A 15,403-nucleotide genomic window follows, 5' to 3' on the forward strand; every position below is an offset into this window, starting at 1 on the left:
TATATATAGGAGTCATACATTTTATATATATATATTGCAAGACATGTATTATATATATTTATTATATATTATATATAATGTATATTTATTATATATAATATGTTATATACAAATATTATATATATATGCCCTCACACAGGAGAGAGAGTATCGAGCATGAGTATGGAGGGAGGGGAGAAGTAAACAAAAGGGGCTGAATGTTAATATTTGATATATCTAGATAAAAGGTATATTTCTTGCACTTTTCTGTTGAAAGTATATCAAAATAAGTTGGCAGTGATGAATAGCATGTTGTTAGGTGTTTGTAGGGTCTATTTTCAAGGGAAATTGAAAAGTTTGTTGGTTTTATGTTTTAATTACTTGTATAAATTAATATTATTAATGTATGATTAGAGTTCCTGATAAAATAAATCTGGGAACTGCTGCATATTATGTATGTTCCCCATAGAGATTAATTAGCATATTAGTGTATTAAGGATGCTGAGAAATAACTTAGAAGGGTAACTTTATTTAAATTAACACTTCCCATACTTATTTGGAGCACAATGTTCTTTTTTCAAGGTACCTCTTAAATATCCTACAGATCAGTGGGAACACCAATGTGGGATACTTTTTTAATTAGAAGAGTGATTATTTTCTTCTCTATACTTATTCATCATTATATATTTTTGAATCAGACAGTAATTTATATTGCCTAATAACTTTTGGAGATCTTTTCTGTCTCGTCTAGCTCTAACACTGTGCTGTTATCTACAAATTTGGATCTTCATTGCTGATATCTAGATCTGCTTCATCGAGGAATATAGACTTTATTTTAATCTTTTTCCTTTTAAAAATATTTTTGTTTTATAATTTTGCGGAAGTTAATTTGACACATTTATGAGGCATTTATTTAAAATAAAATCAATGCATTATTTTAGTTATTAAAAAATAAGTAGTTTACAAATGTTCACTATTATGTAATTATTGGTGATTTTAAAGAAGAAAACATCCAGGAATGTTTTATCTTTAGGTGTATACAGAACAGGAATACTGTAACTTCCTACATTACCTTTTTCAAAATCAGTGAAAATGAGTGATGCATAAATGAGCTTCACCATGGGCAAAAATGAAGCTAGGCAATGCAAGAAAGTAATGGCTTCAGAGTTAAATATTGACTAAATGAATTACCCTCATGTACTCTATAGCTAAATAATCTGTTTTGTTTTCTCTACCTCAAACGAAATGCTGAAGAGGGGAGCTAAAATAGCAGAAGAGATTATAGTCTTTCTGAGTGCTCAAATAATTTCAGAGACATGAAGGCTAAGCATAGGTCGTAAATAGGACATTTGAATGCACGTGTAGCATCCTGATGATTTCAGGATAACAAATGTAGCACTAGAGTATTAAGTAAATGCCTTTTGAAGTCTAAAAGCCATTTATTAAAGGAAGGATAGTAATGAACTTCAGGAAGCAATTACCACAATTTGTATTAGCTAAATATATAGAGGTTTGAGAAGATGAATTCATTGGAGTATCAGAGAATTAATATATCCCTAATTTTTAAAAAATTTATCATAGAAAATAAACATCTCTTATAAAACATCTATAATAGTTACTGTGCTATATTTCAGTGCAGAATTTGACTTTCTATGAAGTAAACATGAAATAAGACATATTGTAATAAAAAATTTTATAAATTTTTATTTATTTATTTATTTTTTGAGACAGAGTCTCGCTCTGTCGCCCAGGCTGGAGTGCAGTGGCGCTATCCCAGCTCACTGCAAGCTCCACCTTCCGGGTCTCGCCATTCTCCTGCCTCAGCCTCCCGAGTAGCTGGGACTACAGGCGCATGCCACCACGCCCAGCTAATTTTTTGTATTTTTAGTAGAGACGGGGTTTCACCATGTTAGCCAGGATGGTCTCAATCTCCTGACCTCGTGATCTGCCCACCTCGGCCTCTCAAAGTGCTAGGATTACAGGAGTGAGCCACCACGCCCGGCCCAATTTTATAAATTTTAAATGATAAATCATAGTAAATATATATTTATAGGATAGGCGTGGTGGCTCACTCTTGTAATCCTAGCACTTTGTGAGACTGAGACAGGCAGATGACTTGGGGTCAGGAGTTGAAGACCGGCCTGGCCAACACTGCAAAACCCTGACTCTACTAAAAATGTAAAAATTAGCCAGGCATAGTGGTGCATGCCTGTAATTACAGCTACTTGGGAGGCTAAAGTAGAATCACTTGAACCTGGGCGGTGGAGGTTGCAGTGAGTCGAGATCATGCCATTGCACTCCAGCCTTGGTGACAGTGCAAGACTGTCAAAAAAAAATATATATATATATATATATATTAGATAAGTATTCTGTATATTGAAAATTGAATCAAAAATGTTGCAAAATGTATCCATCGATATATGTGATGCTTTGTGACTTTTTTTCATTTAAAATAACAACTATTTTAAATGGGTTGTTAGCTTGAAGATAAATGAGATAACGGCATGATTCAGGCTTTTGTGTACACACTATATTCTAATGAAAATAATTGCAATTATCTTCTAAATAGCTGCAGATATTTTTTCTATAAACAATTTTAGATGTTACATTGTTAAATGTTAGCTTTCAAATTCTTCACATTTTAACTCAATGAAGTCCTTTTCAGCAAACTTACAGGAATCATTGTATCATTCAGCTATTAAATAAGGAATTGTTCTAATTCACATCTTAATTAAGAACTTTACTAGGTTATATCTATTGCAAGTATGAGAAGAATCTAGATAGAAGGACTAGAATTGGATTAAAGGTGATCCAGATAAAAATAGTAATTCTAATGAGGAAATTTTTTAACATTGAAAATAGTACCCTGTTTATTTTTTTTAATGTTAGAGTCAAACCATTGCACATTACTGTGTAAAAATACACAAAGATGGTAACTTGCTGCTAAAGCCCTTTTTACTTTTGAATCTTTGTATTTTTTTCACCTTTGTAATTTTAAGTTGTGCTTTTATCACTCATTTGTTTTCTACCTTTATTTCTGTTTTGGTTAAAGTTACAAACAGCAAGTTTTTGTGTTTAAATTCCTGAAAATGTTGCGATGGAATTACAGTAATGTGTTATGGCTTGGGCCCCTCGCAGGAGTGTATCTCGCAGTCAGCAGTGAAAACAAAGTTTGAACAGCACACTATCAGAGCTAAACAGATACTAGCTACTGTGAAAAACATAATGGATTCAGTAAACCTGGCAGCTGAAGAGAAAAGGTATGAGTTCATTTTGTTGCAACATAAAAATGTTAGTTTTTTTGTCAGACTTTTGTTAAGATGAGGTTTTAAATTGTTGTACTATAAATACTTTTTACACTGAAATCAACCTTGTGGGTTTAACTGATGCCTACTTATATATTTTTAAGTGCATATTTGAAAGTGTCGATATTTATTCTGCCACCTTGCACACATCATTTATTTTCCCTGGACCTCACTATTCCTATGTATGAATTGTGATTTTTAAAATGTTTTGTGGCTTTAAAATATCTTTGAAGCAGTGGAAGAACCATTTCTTCAAGCAGATTTTTATGAAGAAGTCCAAAACAGGTGATCCTCTTTTTGCATTCAACCCACGACCCATTTTTAAATATAGGCATACATTGGTATTTTGAAATCACTATTTTATACTAGTTGTGTTTGTTTATCACCTGATGAACAAACAAGGCGATGCTACCTGCCAACCAGAAAGCTGATTTGGTAAGCAGTACCTTTTATGTTATACTGTACGGCATTATTTTATACTATTTGTTACCTTGTAAATGTGGCAATGAATACATGAAAATACCAGCATTATTGATACAAAGTATAATTCTCACAAACTTGGTATGCTTGAAACACAGATCGGGATGTTATTAGATGTGACAAAAGTGATGATGTTAAGCCTCAATAGGACCTTCAGTGGACTTAAGCCAGTTGAAGGAAACATAAACGCATCAAAGCTTAAGTCCAAGATGACATAACATTGGAATTTTAAATGTATTTGCTCTTGCAGGGAACAAAGACCCCTTCATGTCCCTGTCTGTTGCTTTATAGTGGTACTTTCTTAGGAATGAATTAAGTTCAAATGCAGAGAATTGCCAGCATATAAAACGCAAGGATCAGAACCCTGCGTTTGAACTCAGCCCCTGTGAACAGCCTCCGTGTCGCCTCTGTTTAATGAGATTGTGCTGCTGTAGCAGTTCCTTCTAGCTCAGTTGCTTTGATGTAGTACCCAAATTTTGGTCTATAAGATTGATTTAATTAGTAATAATTTTTAAAGACATAGGATGTTGAACAAAGTATAGCACAAAGAAGATGTCATTTGAGGATTGTATAATCATAATGTCCTGGGAACTTCTTAAGTAAAAGATCTTCTTAAATGGATCTCAGGTCTTTATTTTCCTATATCAGCCAGAGGTGAACAAACTTTTGTTTAAAAAAAGAGCCAGATAGTAAATATTCTAGGCTTTATGGGCCGTAAAGTCTCTTGGAGCTACTCATTTCTACAGTTTTAGAGCAAAAGCAGCCATAGATAGATAATAGGTAAATGAATGGGTGTGGCTGTGTTTCAAGAAAACTTTAACAAAAGCTGGCAGCTGGCTAGATTTGGCTTGTAAGGTGCTATATGCTGACCCCTGCTTATTAACTAAAGTCAGTATTGCATTCTGTTTTGCCTGTTCATATCTATGAAGTGTTTGAAGACTTAGAATTCTTATTCATCCTTTCTGGGATTCAGGTGCCACATGGGTAGAGAAACGTGGTTTCTATCAAATCATCTATATAAAATACTTTATAAGTGAAATATTGCTTGAATCCTTTCAGATATTACAAGTTTTTTTTTTTTTTCCTTGAGTCATGCTAATAGATGGTTCAATACATGAATGAGTCCCTTGCTGAAATGCTTTAGGACTTCAGACTACCCTGAACGTTGATTACTCTTTATACTGAAATAGGCATTATTCAGTGGAAGAGAGGGAAGACCAAATTGATAGACTGGACTTTATTCGAAACCAGATGAACCTTTTAACACTGGATGTTAAGAAAAAAATCAAGGAGGTTACCGAGGAGGTGGCAAACAAAGTGGGTAACAGTAGCTTCATGATTAAAATAACCTGGATGGAAATTATTTTTGATAATGCTAAAAATGTTATTCCTGTTACTTTAAAAGAATGTTTTAAGATTTTTCAATTTAATTTTTTTGAGTAATTGATTATCTTGTTTAATTATTTTAACTCCAAAATTTTCATATTTTCAGGTTTCATGTGCAATGACAGATGAAATTTGTCGACTGTCTGTTTTGGTTGATGAATTTTGTTCAGAGTTTCATCCTAATCCAGATGTATTAAAAATATATAAAAGTGTAAGTTGAAGTATAGACAAAATTATTCAGAGACAGTTTCTTATTATTCTATACCCTCATTTATTTCATGGTTTGGCATTTCAGTGTATCAGTACAAAATGAAACTGTTAGATCTCTTGTGCCCTCTTGTAATAAATGTAAACTGTCTTGTATAAAAAGTAAATAGAAAATTTATACTTAGAATGAGATAAAGATCATTTTAGGACGAGGCACAGTGGCTCATGCCTGTAATCTCAACACTTTGGGAGGCTGAGGTGGGAGGATCACTTGGGCCCCGGAGTTCAAGACGAGCCTGGGCAACATAGTGAGAACTCTAATCTACAAAAAACAGTTAGGCTGAGGCGGACGGATCACGAGGTCAGGAGTTTGAGACCAGGCTGACCAACATGGTGAAACCCTGTCTACTAAAAATACAAAAAAAAAAAAAAATTAGCCAGTGGCAGGCGCCTGTAATACCAGCTACTCAGGAGGCTGAGGCGGGAGAATTGCTTGAAACTGGAAGGCAGAAGTTGCAGTGAGCCAAGATCACACCACTGCACTCCAGCCTGGGCAACAAGAGGAAAACTCTATCTCAGAAAAAAATAAAAAATAGCCAAGCGTGGCGACACGCTCCTATAGTCCCAGTTACTCAGGAGTCTGAGGCAGGAGGATCACTTGAGCCTAGGAGGTCAAGGCTACAGTGAGTCAAGATCAAAGCACTCCAGCCTAGGCAACAAAGCAAGACCCTGTCTCAAAAAAAAAAAAAAAAAAAAGTCAAAAAGACCATTTTGGCGTTTACTGAATTTTTTATGTCTTTATAAAAACTACATACTTTCTGGAGAAAAAATAATATGGATATTTACCATTGTTAACAGGAATTAAATAAGCACATAGAGGATGGTATGGGAAGAAATTTGGCTGATCGATGCACCGATGAAGTAAACGCCTTAGTGCTTCAGACCCAGCAAGAAATTATTGGTAATATTTATGTCTACAAGGTCATGTCTGGTTTGTTTTTTCATTCATGACTCTGGTAAAGAGCTTATTTTCCTTCAGGCATTCCATTGAAGGTAAAACATTTACCATTCTTTCTTAAAATAAGTGTTGTGATTTTGTTCTTTCTAGAAAATTTGAAGCCATTACTTCCAGCTGGTATACAGGATAAACTACATACACTGATCCCTTGCAAGAAATTTGATCTCAGTTATAATCTAAATTACCACAAGTTATGTTCAGATTTTCAAGAGGATATTGTATTTCGTTTTTCCCTGGGCTGGTCTTCCCTTGTACATCGATTTTTGGGCCCTAGAAATGCTCAAAGGGTGCTCCTAGGATTATCAGAGCCTATCTTTCAGGTATGTATCTTTGAATCTACCAATTAAGACTCTCCTTTATTATTTTGTTTATGTGGTTTTTCTATAATAAAACTAGCTTTACAAAATCTGCACATTTAAAAGCTAGTATCTGTCTCTTAGAGCCATTTATGAGGTAGATATTTAGTTTGAGCATCCCCAATCTGAAAATCCTTAAAGGTCCAAAATCAAAAACTTTTGAGTATGGTGACACCACACGTGGAAAATTCCACACAAGATCTTAATGAGGTCATAGTAAAAACGCAGGCACACAACAGTTTATTTAGTGTCCTCAAGGGAAAAAAGACACAGCCTCCTCTAGCTGCAATATATCTTTTCCACATATGCCCAAATTCCCCCACACAAGCACACCCATGAAGGGTACTAAAATGGCACATGTGCAGGCCCAGTGCACCAACAGCAGTTTCCCCATGATGCCCCGCAAGGGGCCAAGACCTTTGTGCATTACCCAGTATGGGCTTCTTTACTTACTCTCCTTTCTCTGGTGTAAAGATACTGTTTTTAAAAAAAATTTTTATTTTTTTTGAGTGGGGGTGCGTTTGAGACAGAGACTTGCTCTGTGGCTCAGACTGGAGTGCAGTGGCGCAATCTTGGCTCACTGCAACCTCCACCTCCCGGGTTCATGCGATTCTCCTGCCTCAGCCTCCCGAGCAGCTGGGATTACAGGCACCCACCACCACACCCAGCTAATTTTTGTATTTTTAGTAGAGATGGAGTTTCACCATGTTGGCCAGACTGGTCTCGAACTCCTGACCTCAAGTGATCCACCTGCCTCAGCCTCCCAAAGTGTTGGGATTACAGGCGTGAGCCACAGCACCCAGGCTGTTTAAAATGTTTAAAAGGCCTACAGATACCCTTGTGGGTGACATTGATAAGAAAAAGAAGAGGCATTTATTTTTATTTATAGCACATAAATTTAAGCTGTTGGAAAAACTGGACAGTAATGTAAGTGAGAAACTTCTTACAGAAGAATGATGTTGGAATGAACACCATATATGACCTAAAAGAAAGAACAACTTTAGTAAAGTTGTTCTTTAGGACTAAACTGTTGAAGTTCCATGCTAAAAATGATGACGGAAGTTAATGAAAAAAAAAACACTACAGAAAGTTAAAAATGAAGATCTTGATCATGTATTGAAAGAGTGGATCCATCAGCATTGCAGTGAACATGTGCCACTTAAGGACATGCTGATCATGAAATAAACATCTATTAAAATGAACTGAAAATCAAAGGGAACTGTGAGTATTCAATAGGCTGGTTAGAGAAATTTAAGGTAAGATAGCATTAACTTTTCTAAAGGTTTGTGGTGTTAAAGCATCTTGATCACAAAACAGCAGAGAAATTCATTGATGAATTTGCCAAGATTGTCTCTGATGAAAATCTGACTTGAGGAGACAGCCCCTACAAGAATTAAGGATGCAAAGAACAGAATAACTGTGCTGGGATGTGCTAATGCAGCAGGCATTAAATGTGAACTTGCTGTGATAGGCAAAAGCTTGCGTCCTCACTGTTTTCAAGGAATGAATTTTTTTACTAGTCCATTATTGTACTAACAAAAAGGCATGGATCCCTAGGGACATCTTTTCTGATTGGTTTCACAAACATTTTATACCAGCAGCTTGTGTGCACTTGCAGGGAAGCTAGACCGGATGATGACTGCAAGATTTTGTTACTCCTTGACAACTATTCTGCTCATCGTCTAGCTGAAATTCTCATAAAAAATAATGTTTCATTATTTCAACCTTGTGACCAGGGTATTCTAAGATCAATGAGGAGTAAATACAAAAACCTTTTTTGGGCAGCATGCTAGCAGCAGTGAACTGAGGCCTGGGTGTGGAAGGTTTTCAGAAGGAGTTTAGAATGAAAGATGCCATAGATGCTGTTGCCAGCACAAGGAGTTTAGGATGAAGGATGCCATATATGCCAGCACTTGGAAGACAGTGACTCAGTTGTGTATGCCTGCAGCCTCTGCCTGTCACTACATTTATTGATGATGAGGAGCAAATTGGTGACTTTGAAGTATGTCAAGTGAGCTCCTTATGCAAAAAATAATATCTTCAGAGTCCATCCGTAAGCTGGAAGAAGGATATATCAAAGAAGTGTTTAACATTGATAATGAGGCTTCAGCTGTTCATTCACTAACTGATGGCAAAATAGCTAAAATGCTTCTAAATCAAGGTGATTGTGATAATGGTGATAATGAAGATGATTTCATTGACCTCGTAGAACAACTGCCTATAGGCAGCATGGTGATGGGCTTATTGAAGCACTAGAGCAGCATGTATTCATAACAGAACAAGAAATAGGTTTATAAAATCAAGGAGAGACTTCAACAAAAACCATTGTTAAAGAGGCAAGTAGGTGGTACTGCAGGAAACATTTTAAAAGGCCATTCAGCAGAATGTCTTATTATGCCGAGAGGACCCACTTCTTGGTCCCTCAACTGCTTCTGATGTTTCTTCTCACCTAACAAAGTACTGTGTACAGGAACTTTTAAATCGAAACATAGCATTGTAGGTAGAGACTGAAAGCCTGCCATTGTTGCTGTTTAACAGCTGATACAGGCGTTCTGGTGATGCTACTGTGCTGCTTAGTTTGAATACGTTATTTTTCACTGTTATTAATGGTGTGTCTTATATTTTTACTATTAAGTTCCTTTTTGTGAATCCGTGTAAGAAAATGATTGCTTGTCAGTAGTATATAAATTCAGTCAAGAATGATGGTGATGCCAAACAACCATAGAGTGTTCACACGGGTGGCTGACATAGCAACACCTATGTTTTCTGATAAGTCAATGTACACAACCTTTGTTTCATGCACAAAATTATTTAAATATTGGATAAAGTTACCTTCAGGCTATGCATATAAGGTATATGAAGCATAAATGAATTTTGTGTTTGGACGTGGGTCCCATCCTCAAGATAGCTCATTACATCTATGAAATATTGAAAAATCTTAAAAAATCTGAAATCTGAAACACTTCCGGTCCCAAGCATTTTGGATAAGGGACACTCAGCCTGTAGTATGCTTAAGGGAAAGCTTATCCTAAAGCTTTTATCCAATACTGTTGCAGGTGGTGCTACATTCATTTTTGAAACATTTCTGTTTTCTTAAAAGATTTGGTTTTCACATTTCAAGTAAACTAGAATAAATACAAGCTTTTTTTAAATTTTTTTAAAATTATACTTTAAGTTCTAGGGTACATGTACACAACGCGCAGGTTTGTTACATGTGTATACATGTGCCATGTTAGTGTGCTGCACCCATTAACTCATCATTTACATTAGGTATATCTCCTAATGCTATCCCTCCCCCCTCCTCCCACCCCACAGCAGGCCCCGGTGTGTGATGTTCCCCTTCCTGTGTCCAAGTGTTCTCATTGTTCAATTCCCACCTATGAGTGAGAACATGCAGTGTTTTGTTTTTTGTCCTTGCGATAGTTTGCTGAGAATGGTGGTTTCCAGCTTCATCGATGTCCCTACAAAGGACATGAACTCATCGTTTTTTATGGCTGCATAGTATTCCATGGTGTATATGTACCACATTTTCTTAATCCAGTCTATCATTGTTGGACATGTGGGTTGGTTCCAAGTCTTTGCTATTATGAGTAGTGCTGCAATAAACATACATGTGCATGTGTCTTTATAGCAGCATGATTTATATTCCTTTGGGTATATACCCAGTAATGGGATGGCTAGGTCAAATGGTATTTCTAGACTGAGTCTTGCTCTGTTGTCCAAGCTGGAGTGCAGTGGTGCGATCTCGGCTCCCTGCAAGCTCCGCCTCCCAGGTTCACGCCATTCTCCTGCCTCAGCCTCCCAAGTAGCTGGGACTACAGGCATCCGCCACCTCGCCAGGCTAATTTTTTTTTTTTTTTGTATTTTTGGTAGAGACGGGGTTTCACCGTGTTAGCCAGGATGGTCTCGATCTCCTGACCTCGAGATCTGTCCACCTCGGCCTCCCAAAGTGCTGGGATTACAGGCGTGAGCCACCGCTCCCAGCCAAAGTCCTTTTTTTTTTTTTTTTAGTTTATCATTTTTTGTTGTTGTTTCAAGGATTGTGCTTTTGTTGTTAGTTTTTTTAAAAACACAATTTGTTCCTCTTGAGAGTTGAGGGCCTACTGTTACATTTAGACCCCATTGTATATTATGAAAATTTATTATTGTTCATGATATCATTGGTCCATATTGTAGATAAGAATTTCCAAATTATTTTTATTTTCTACATATATTTGTGGTGTACTCATCATTTAGGGTAATTTTTCCCTCATAGATTTGCTACTATAATTTTAAAGAGTTTTATAAAGATAACTTTAATTTATAGTTGTTTAAGTGTAATCTTTTTTCCTTTTTCTTTTTCTTTTTCTTTTTTTTTTTTGGCAGCTCCCTAGATCTTTAGCTTCTACTCCCACTGCTCCTACCACTCCAGCAACGCCAGATAATGCATCACAGGAAGAGCTCATGATTACATTAGTGACAGGATTGGCATCCCTTACATCTAGAACTTCTATGGGCATCATTATTGTTGGAGGAGTGGTAAGAAACATTATTTTTAGTATAATTAAAATTGAAATGTTTGCAAGGCTGCCTGTTAGCTCACAAAACAAAAGGTATACAGTATTTACTTCTGTTTGTAGGATCTGTAAAATAGTATGAAAATTTGCAGGTTAAAAGTAGTGAATTAAATATCACAAGTTTCATCTTAAATTTTTTAAAAACATACATCTTTAGGAATGAACTATCACCACCTAGCTGGTCTTTAATACTTCCTAAGCATTTTCACATCACAGCACACAAAGAAATATTTGTACATTGGGGTAATAAGAAAACCCCAGGTGCCCTATCTAGCCTTCTCTGAATATCAAGGGGATCTGTCTTAAGTATTAAATGTTATTTTTAGTAGTAGGTCTTATTTGTTTCTTTAAAAAAATGTATATCATTAACAGCATGGATATACTTGTTTTGGTTTTTGAAGGGTCTGACCTACAATATTTAACATCGTTTTATTTTTGAGATACATTGAATCAGTTTATCAAATCTGGCAGCTTGTAAAGCTCTCCCTTATTTGTGTGCTGATCCCTTTTAAGCCTGATTGATTTCTGGTAACTTCAGGTTTTCTCATGGAGAGGGAATATACATTTTTAGAAAATGTATCTAACTCAAAGATCCATAGGGAACTAAAATGCTTTTAAATGTACTCTCCAAAGTGGTGTTTTTCCTTCTCAGACTAAGCTATGACTTTATCTTACAGATTTGGAAAACTATAGGCTGGAAACTCCTATCTGTTTCATTAACTATGTATGGAGCTTTGTATCTTTATGAAAGACTGAGCTGGACCACCCATGCCAAGGAGCGAGCCTTTAAACAGCAGTTTGTAAACTATGCAACTGAAAAACTGAAGATGATTGTTAGCTCCACGAGTGCAAACTGCAGTCACCAAGTAAAACAGTAAGTTGAAAGGTGCATCTTTCCTTTAAAAAAGTTACTGAAATATGACATACATGCAGAAAAAGCACAAAATAAGTGTATTGCTCAAAGAATTATCACAAAATGAACATGTTTCGTGATGGCCATAAATGAGAAAAAATAGAACAATACTAAACCTCACTGCTGCCCTTTCTCCCTCCTAATCACTATTCTTCTTTCCAGTCTCCTGATAGATTAGGTTTGAACATTAGAAAATTGGTAGATAGGAACTCTCAAGAACTCTGGAGAGGTTTAAAAAGATAGTTCTTAATTTTTTTTGTTTTTGTTTTTGTTTTTCAGAGATAGGGTCTCTGTCGCCCAGGCTGGAGGGCAGTGGCACAATCATGGCTCACTGCAGCCTCGAATCTTGGTCTCAAGTGATCTTTCTGCCTCAGCTTCCCGAGTAGCTGGGACCACAGGTGTGTGCCACCACACCAGGATAATTTTTTAATTTTTTTTTTTTTTTGAGACTGGGTCTCAATATGTTGCCCGGGTTGGTCTTGACCTCCTGGGCTCAAGTAATCCTCCCTCCTCAAGCCTCCTGAGTAGCTGGGATTATAGGCATGAGCCACCATGGCCAACTCAAAAGATCTTCAGCAGACCTATTCTAAATTTATGTACCTGGCTGGGCAAGGTGGCTCACGCCTATAATCCCAGCACATTGGGAGGCTGAGGCAGGCGGATCACTTGAGGTCGGGAGTTCGAGAACAGCCTGGCAAACATGGTGAAACCCCATCTCTACTAAAAATACAAAAATTAGCCAGGAGTGGTAGCGCATGCCTGTAATCTCAGCTAGTTGGGAGGCTGAGGCACAAGAATCCTTGACCCTGGAAGGCAGAGGTTGTAGTGAGCCGAGATCACATCACTGAACTCCAGCCTGGGCGACAGAGTGAGAGACTGTGTCTCAAAAATAAATAATTGCCCTTAAGATATTTGTGGTTTCTTTTTTCTTTTTTTTTTTTTTTCCTGAGATGCAGTCTCAGTCGCCTAGGCTGGAGTGCAATGGCACAATCTTGGCTCACTGCAACCTCCACCTCCCTCATTCAAGCAAGTAGCTGGCGTGTGCCACCACACCCAGCTAATTTTTTTTTTTTTTTTTTTTTTTTGAGATGGAGTCTCACTCTGTCACCCAGGCTGGAGTGCAGTGGCGCGATCTCGGCTCACCGTAACCTCCGCCTCCCGGGTTCAAGCAATTCTCCTGCCTCAGCCTCCCGAGTAGCTGGGACTACAGGTGCATGCCACTACACCTGGCTAATTTTTTTTTGTATTTTTCGTAGAGATGGGGTTTTCACCATGTTGGCCAGGATGATCTCAATCTCCTGACCTCATGATCCACCCGCCTCAGCCTCCCAAACTGCTGGGATTACAGGCGTGAGCCTCCACGCCCAGCCCCTTGCCCAGCTAATTTTTTTTTGTATTTTTTTTTTAGTAGAGCCAGGGTTTCACCATGTTGGCCAGGCTGATCTTGAACTCTTGACCTCAAGTGATCCACCTGCCTTGGCCTCCCAAAGTGTTGGGATTACAGGCGTGAGCCTCTGCACCCAGCCAGATCTTTATGGTTTCTTAATAAAGAAAACTGAATGAATAGAGGTAGCCTGGCCAAGCAGTCTAAGAAAGCTGAATGAATTCTTAGCATTTAACAAATGAACTTAATGGTAGGTAGACTCCTGATTTCATGGTGAACGTAATGTATTTTTGCTCTTGCAGTTCAAATTTATAAGTTAAATGCTATTTTATTTTTAGATCTCAGGAGAATTTTATTATAACATATACCTAAGTCCACCCGGTTTCTGCTTTTATGCAACTTAAATATTTGTTTCATTCATGTGGTAAAAATATATAGAACTCCAGTCAAGTCAGGGTACAATATTCTGTATTTGGATGCCTCTCAGAGCAGAATTTAAAAATTCTTTGAGTTCAAGATAAGTTCAGTTTAATGGAAGAAACTAACATTTACATAATTATAATACAAAGAGTGATAAGAAATATAAGAGAAAGATAAACTATTATCATAAGGCAAGGCTGTACAAGTTACTTAAATCATGAAGGATAGTAGATCAATAAAGGTTTCTAGAGGAGATGTGTAGCATATGAGATTTGAACATGCCATATCGGAAGATCAGATGGAGACAACAACCCAAATCAAAAACAAGAAGGTAAGGGGAAAGGAATGCATTCAAGGACATGAAGAGAAATATTCAATGTGGCACATGTGTATCTAAGCTGTGTACATACATTCAGGTATAGACTTCATAGCAGGATGTGGCCTTGTCTATATGTGTAGATTGGGGTTTGGATAATTAGGAATTCTGAGAGTGATGTCAACACTTAGCTCTAGAACAGATAACTTTGCAGTAGTATTTGAAATTGTTTAGACTCAGGAGACAGGAATTGCAGGAACAGTAAACTGTTTCAGATACAAAATCAAAGTCTGAACTAACAGTTAATAATTGTAGAGAATGGTTACCAGGAGACTGCAAATTTGAGGAATTTGTTCATTTATTCATTCATTCATTGACCAAATTTTTTGAGTCTCTATTTTATCTGATAGTTTTAATTTATATTAAGGATGAGTTTTCATCTAATTAAGATACTTGGACATCCAAAGAATCAGCTGAAATTCATATAAATAAAAACAAAGTCAATGTAGCCTTCCATGCATTGATTATCAAACATTTATTAATTGCCTCCCATGCAGCAATTCATGCTAGGGGTTATGGGAAATAAAAACTTGACTTGATCATCTTTCTTAGAAGACTTTGCATGTTAATGGAGGCAACCTCAAATAATTTCTCAGTTAAAATAAACTAAATTTTTAATATTTAACAAAATATTAAAAGAATGACACATGCTTCATCTGTCTAATACTGGGATTTGGTGGAATGGGAAGAGGTATGCTCCCATTAAAAATCTATGCTCCCATTAAAAAACATTAAAAATCTAATGTTTGCCAAAGTTAATATATGAATTAGCCCTCAAATATAAGCCTTTGATTCTAGAAATATTGTTAAATTTTGCTATAGTTTAAAGTATTTTTGCCTATGTCACAAAAGTGCATGGAATTTTTTTTGTTCTTGATAATTTCTTACTTTGGGCAGGGTCCCAAGCATGAGTAAGGTTTATTGTGCTTCTGAAGAAACACACCTGTCTTTTGTCTTTATATAGCTTATTCATGTTCACAGCCATATAACAGAGGTAATATCATCTCTTGAGCCAGGATAAAA

At 36.6% G+C, this 15,403-nt stretch overlaps 1 protein-coding gene across 3 annotated transcripts in view; it reads left to right on the forward strand.

The window, feature by feature from the left end:
• Positions 1–15,403, forward strand: part of MFN1 (mitofusin 1) — a 44,529-nt gene that overhangs the window by 24,660 nt on the left and 4,466 nt on the right. For all 3 annotated transcript variants that reach the window (XM_009239562.4, XM_024244378.3, XM_054553026.2), the window contains 7 exons: positions 3,118–3,239; positions 4,955–5,081; positions 5,257–5,361; positions 6,216–6,318; positions 6,466–6,695; positions 11,097–11,249; positions 11,965–12,161. In XM_009239562.4, the coding sequence (XP_009237837.3) occupies positions 3,118–3,239; positions 4,955–5,081; positions 5,257–5,361; positions 6,216–6,318; positions 6,466–6,695; positions 11,097–11,249; positions 11,965–12,161 (1,037 nt within the window). The remainder of the gene's footprint in view (positions 1–3,117; positions 3,240–4,954; positions 5,082–5,256; positions 5,362–6,215; positions 6,319–6,465; positions 6,696–11,096; positions 11,250–11,964; positions 12,162–15,403) is intronic.

The sequence above is a fragment of the Pongo abelii genome, chromosome 2 (assembly GCF_028885655.2).
Source record: "Pongo abelii isolate AG06213 chromosome 2, NHGRI_mPonAbe1-v2.0_pri, whole genome shotgun sequence".
Classification (NCBI taxonomy): domain Eukaryota; kingdom Metazoa; phylum Chordata; class Mammalia; order Primates; family Hominidae; genus Pongo; species Pongo abelii.